General features: G+C 55.0%; 1 protein-coding gene across 5 annotated transcripts in view; it reads left to right on the top strand.

Moving 5' to 3' along the window:
* The window catches only part of Anks1a (ankyrin repeat and sterile alpha motif domain containing 1A), a 159,251-nt gene that overhangs the window by 146,746 nt on the left and 6,505 nt on the right, over positions 1-6,000 (top strand). For all 5 annotated transcript variants that reach the window (XM_013351202.2, XM_026785430.1, XM_026785431.1 and 2 more), the window contains 7 exons: positions 953-1,051; positions 1,953-2,105; positions 2,185-2,292; positions 2,707-2,871; positions 3,957-4,082; positions 4,283-4,354; positions 4,592-4,678. In XM_013351202.2, the coding sequence (XP_013206656.2) occupies positions 953-1,051; positions 1,953-2,105; positions 2,185-2,292; positions 2,707-2,871; positions 3,957-4,082; positions 4,283-4,354; positions 4,592-4,678 (810 nt within the window). The remainder of the gene's footprint in view (positions 1-952; positions 1,052-1,952; positions 2,106-2,184; positions 2,293-2,706; positions 2,872-3,956; positions 4,083-4,282; positions 4,355-4,591; positions 4,679-6,000) is intronic.

Raw genomic sequence — 6,000 nt, 5'->3', positions numbered from 1 at the left:
ATCCCAGCACTCAAGACGCAGAGGCAGGGGTGTCTCTTAGTTGCAGGCCAGAACTACACAGTGAGAGAAACCTGTCTCAAAAAACAATACAAGCCAGGTGGTAGCGGCACACGGCTTTAATCCCAGCACTCAGGAAGCAGAGACAGGCGGATCTCTGAGTTGGAGGCCAGCCTGGTCTACAGAGTGAGTTCCAGGACAGGCTCCAAAGCTACACAGAAACCCTGTCTCAACACCCCTTCTCCCCCCTCAAAAAAAACCCTTGTGTCTGTTACAATGGGACAGTCTCGTGGGCTACGGGTGTGGGGTCTCACTGCTTGGGTTTAGATCTAAGCTCTGCCCCCAGATATAGAAATTCTGGAAAATTCTGATTGCCAGGTGTCTCCATTTTCTCATCATCATTGTGGTGGTGAGGTCAGGTAGCCCGTGTAAAAGCAGCACCTAGGAAGCAGGCCTGTGGCCTGCCAGCTGTCCCTACTTCCCTGTCAGACTCAGTGCGACGCCATGCTGTCTCTGCAGCTTCCCCAGTCGACCGGTCTGTTCTGTGGTGGAGGTCAGTGGGAATGCTGAGTGCAGCTTAGCTTGGACCCACTCCTGCTCCTACGGCAGGGGGCTCCGCTTGAATAGTTCTGACTCCGGCTCCCTTGTGAGGCTGGCTCCCTGAGCGCTGTCAGCCTGCTTTTGTCCACTCAGCTTTGGCCGACAGAGCTATCTGTGGGGAACGCAGAGCTTTCCCTCCAAGGTGATGCAAAGGGGTTGTGAGTGTAGCTCCATGTGCTCTGGGAATGGACAGTCTGAGCAGGTTTGTCTTCAGCTTATGCTGGCCGCTGTCTGGCCGTCTTCGTGCCTTCACTTAGTAGCTGCGACAGAAAAATCTGGCATGGGGTCATGGCAGGCTGACTCACAGGACGCCAGGCTCCAGTATAGGAAGGACCTAACTTCTTCTCTGTCTCAGGGCTCCAATGTGATGGAAGAGCAAGACCTGAGGGAGATTGGCATCAGTGACCCACAGCACCGGCGGAAGCTGCTGCAGGCTGCACGCTCCCTGCCTAAGGTGACCCTCCCAGGCCAGGGCTGTTCTCTTGAATGCCTAGACCAGTGGTTCTCAACATGTGGGTCCTGACCCCTTCACAGGGGTCACATTGTCAGATAGCCTGTGTATCAGATATCCTGTGTATCACAACAGTAGCAAAATCACAGCTATGAAGTAGCAACAAAGTAACTTTATGGTTGGGGTTAACACAACATGGGCAACTGTATTAAAGACATCAGGAAGGTTGAGAGCCTCTGACCTAGGTTGAGCGGAAAGGAGCCTAGCTCTGGGGCATGCAGGTCTTGTCCGTCCCATGTCTGCCCCCATAAGAGCCCAGCAGGGCACAGGGTCTTCATTCCTTCCTTGTAAAGCCTGCAGGGTTTCAGAGGTAATAAGTGTCTTGTCTGATTGGGCAAGAGGATCTAGGGTCCTCTTGGCACAGAACCGAGGCCCATAGTCTTGACCTGTCACTGGTGCCCTCTTTGGAGTCCCTTTTGACTCATTAGAGCCCAGGCTAGCCTATCTTGACCCCAGAGAAGCCTGAGAGGAGCAGGCATGAGAGGCAGCAGCAGCAGAGAAGCCTGGCTTCTCTGAGGCTACCAGCCTCCATCCCTTGACTGTTAGTGCCGTGGGCAGTGTCCCATTGATCCTTTTACTAACCCAGAGTTCAGGAAGTAACTGCTTCACTGGCACACACTATATTCTTGCCCTTACAAGCCTGTGACCTCCCAGAGCTCATGGAGAAGCATCTGTCACCCCTCCCCCCAACCTGCCTCAACCAACGGCCCCCCCTCCTTATATCCAGCAGCTGCTACCTCTCAGAGTGGTGATGGGCTGTGCCAAGGGAGGGTCTCGGGGTAGCCCTTGGTCTCCAGGTTCTTGCTCTGTGACTCAGATGCCATTCTGCCTCCTCACATCACAGGTGAAAGCTCTTGGCTATGATGGGGTCAGCCCCCCCTCGGTGCCCTCCTGGTTGGACTCACTGGGGCTGCAGGATTACATCCATTCCTTCCTGTCCAGCGGCTACAGCTCCATCGACACTGTGAAGAACCTCTGGGAGCTGGAGCTTGTCAATGTGAGTGCATCGCGGGAGGCTAGGGCAGGAGGGGCTGAGGAGCCCAGCTCCACTCACCACCCCTCTGCTCCGCCACCAGGTCCTGAAGGTTCACCTGCTGGGCCACCGTAAACGCATCATCGCCTCGCTTGCGGAAAGGCCCTATGAGGAGCCACCCCAGAAGCCCCCGAGATTTTCCCAGCTAAGAGTGAGTTCAAGGAGGGAGACGGTCTATGACTCTGTGTTTTCGTCCTGGTTACATGACTCAGGATAGCAGACAGCAGTCCCTGCCTTCTCCTGCTGGACTCACACACAGGAGAGTGGCTTCTGTCCTTTGCAAGGGTGGCACCTCTTGTCTGTATCCCAAGGTGCCGAGATGGCCACTAACCAAGGACCACTTTAACTGTAGGAAGGAACGCGCATAAGCAGTTCCCATGGGGCCGCACCTAGGGCTGATAAATGTGAGCACACGGCCCAGGCAAGGCCTAGTCACCTCTGTCCACAGCTCTTGGCCACTTGCGCACCTCCTTGCTCTCCACCCCTCAGCTCTGGGCTCACCCTAGGTAGCCTCAGAACAGCCGACACCTTCAGCTGGGAATTTAACCAGTTTCTCGCCCAACAGTGCCAGGACTTAATCTCCCAGACGTCATCCCCGCTGAGCCAGAGTGACTCCTGCACAGGGCGGTCAGCAGAGCTGCTGCTGCCCTCGGCAGACACCAGCAGGAGGCGCCATGACAGCCCGTACGACCCTGGGGCAGCCTCTCGAGTAGAGCGCTTTAGAGTCCAGGTGAGCAGAAGGGTCAGAACCTGCAGGGATCGGCAGCAGGAGACAGCACTGCTGCCTACTTTACCCTACCCAAGGGCCTGCAGGAGCTTTGAAAAAAGCCACCTCCACCCCTCCATCTTCAGGTCTGGGGCTCTCCTGCGGCTGGTCCTCCCGTCTAGCCCTGCAGGCTCTTGCTCATTCCCATGGCCATCCCATCCTCTCACTCATCCTGGGCCCCAGAGCTTCGTTCTGTGTAGCTGAAAGCTCCTTGTCCTCCTGTCCCACCAACCCTGCAGAACCACAACCCAGTTCCCTGTGTGCTCCGCCCCCTGTTCTTAGACTCACGGGCACAGCTAGATATTTCCTGCTTCCCTATGCTTCACTAGGGCAAGGCTGGTGCAGTCTCGCATTCTGGGCTCAGCCTTTGGAGCCTTCACCCTCACACATTCTTCCAGGGCTTGCCTGTCTGTCCTCCTGCCTTGCCAAGCTCTGGCTCTGCCCCTTGCTGCAAGTAGCCTTCTGGACCCCAGCTTGGCAGGTATCCCTGCCCCTCTGGGAGAGCTCTGACACCCTGCACACACTCCCCGTCACTGGGCGTCTCCCTGTTCTCTCCGCACTCCCTCTCCTTCCTGCAGCTGTTTTACAGACGTGAACACTGCCAGCTGTTCGGTTCTCTGTGGAGCCTGCACATAATGGTAGAAGTCTGAGCTCTTTTCTGAACCTGTATCTCATCCCCTGCATAGACTCTTGTCTGAACTACCCCAGTTGTTAGCAGAGGGCCCATTTAAATCGCATCCTTTGCCCAGGACTCAGCTCCATGGCTTCAGCCTTTGTTTTTATGCGATACATGCCTACAGCTTGTTTCCACACATCCTGCTATGTGCGTGCTCCTGTCTCGGGTGCCAGAGCTCTTTCTGGCTGCGCTTGCCCTGAGAGCACCTCCCTTGGCCCCAGTGCTGCTCAGGTGCCTACTTGCCCTCTGCACCTGACTCCTGCACTTGCTGGGGTCACTGGTTTCCCCACTCTTGGGTATGCTAGAGGCCAGAAGGTGAATTTGTGAGCTCCCCTGGAACAGGCGAGCAGTGTCCAACTGTGTGTTTTTACAGGAGGAGCCCAGTGAGACCAAACTGACCCTCCGTCCGCCCAGCCTGGCTGCCCCCTATGCTCCGGTGCAGAGCTGGCAGCACCAGCCAGAAAAACTCATCTTTGAATCCTGTGGTTATGAGGCTAATGTGAGTCGCTCACGCTCCCCCAGATGGCCACCCTCCCTTCCCTCTGGGGCGGCTGTGCTAAGGGGACAGGAGAGAGGACTGTGTTGGGAAAGGTGACCCCTCTAACAGCAGGATGGCCCACATTGGCTAGGTCATCCTACACAACAGCACACGTGTTCCTGAACCCACCTTCTGCCCCTTCCTTCTGCCCCTTCCAACAGTATCTGGGTTCTATGCTGATCAAAGATCTGCGAGGGACAGAATCCACACAAGATGCCTGTGCCAAAATGCGGGTAAGGGACTGGAGAGAGCTCAGCAGTTAAGAGCACTGGTGCCCTTTACCGAGGACTCTGGTTCAATTCCCAGCACCCACATGGCAGCTCATGAAACTAAAAGGGGAAAACGTGGGGAGGTGGCTGACTAGAGCAGCAAGTGGGAGTGCCAGTTACCACCTCCTGGGCCTACTGCACCACAGAGGGATGGACCTTACGGTCAGATAGCACTCTCAGCCTGCCCCGTATTTCCTACAGAAGTCTACAGAGCACATGAAGAAAGTCCCGACCATCATCCTGTCCATCACATACAAAGGGGTCAAGTTCATCGACGCTTCCAACAAGGTATGGTTCTTGTGAGGCCTGCTGGCAGGTGTCCGCTATGACCAGATGCCTGAGAGAAAACCACCTGAGTTTCATAAGGGCTGGTCTGTGGTCACCTGCCTCGGTGTTTGTGGCAGTATACACGGGGTTGGGGCACGTGTGGTAGAGGCTGTTCACCTCATGGAGCTCAAGAGGGCAGACAGGAAAGGGGGCAGGGACAAGCCTCTGGTACCTCCTACCAGCCAAGGCCGGCCTTCAGTACATGATCCTTCCAGGGACACCTCATTTCCTAACTATATCTTCTGCCGCTGGTCCCAGTGGCTCCTGACCACCTAGCAATCTCACTATGTAGTCCTGGCCGTCCTGGAACTCAGTCTGCAGACCATGCTGGATTTGAGCGCACAGAGATCCACCTGCCTCTGCCTCCCAAGTGCTGGATTAAAGGCATGTGCTGCCATGCCCAGCTCAGACTATTAACTATGAGCACCAGTAAAACTCAGAAACCAGGGCTGGAGAGATGCTAAGTGGGTAAGAGCGCTGCTGACTGCTCTCCCGGAGGACCCAGGTTCAATTTTTAGCATCCACATGGTGGCTCATAATTGTAATTCCACTTCCAGAAAGATGGAATTTCCCTGGCCTCAGCAGGCACCAGGTCCATGTGGCTCAGAACACAGGCAAAACTCCCTAATCATATTTACTTCCTGAATAGTAAAAGTTGGGAGACAAATCTCATGCTCCCGACTTACCGAATGACACAGAATAAAAACTTCACTCTAAGGAATAGCAGAGAAAGATCAGACCAAAGCAAACCAGGGCCCAGCAAGGTCAGTGGTACCCATAGCTCCATGGCTGGCATCTGGGCATGTGGTGTGGTACTGTGAGGGCCAGGGGGGTTGGAAGCCCTGCTGTTTCAGCTCTTGCTTTTGGTCACTGTTCCCAGCTTTTCTTGGGAAATATCCATATTCCTGGTGCCTTCAGTCTCCATTGCTGTAACCGTCACAGCTCCTTGAATTCCCCTGGCCCCATGGTCTTCCTTTGAAGTTGGAGTACAGGCCTCCATGACCCTGTAACCTTTCTCTCTCTTCATGACAGCAAAACTAGCATCTCATAGGTGATGCCAGGGTCTGCCGTCCACTAAAGTAGCTGGGCCCTTAGGCCATGGCTGTGGCTTGTAGATGAAGTCCTGCCAGCAGCTCCCAAATAAACACACAGGGGCTTAGTATGAATTATACATGCTTGGCCAATAGCTCAGCTCAGGCGCGTTACTACCTGAGTCTTACATTTAAATTAACTCACAGTTCTTATCTGTGCTCTGCCATGTGGCTTGGTGCCGTTTCTCAGGA

The sequence above is a fragment of the Microtus ochrogaster genome, linkage group LG2, assembly GCF_000317375.1.
Source record: "Microtus ochrogaster isolate Prairie Vole_2 linkage group LG2, MicOch1.0, whole genome shotgun sequence".
Taxonomy (NCBI): domain Eukaryota; kingdom Metazoa; phylum Chordata; class Mammalia; order Rodentia; family Cricetidae; genus Microtus; species Microtus ochrogaster.
The sequence above is the reverse complement of the archived record's forward strand: the minus strand, read 5'-3'. Positions and strand labels throughout refer to the sequence as shown.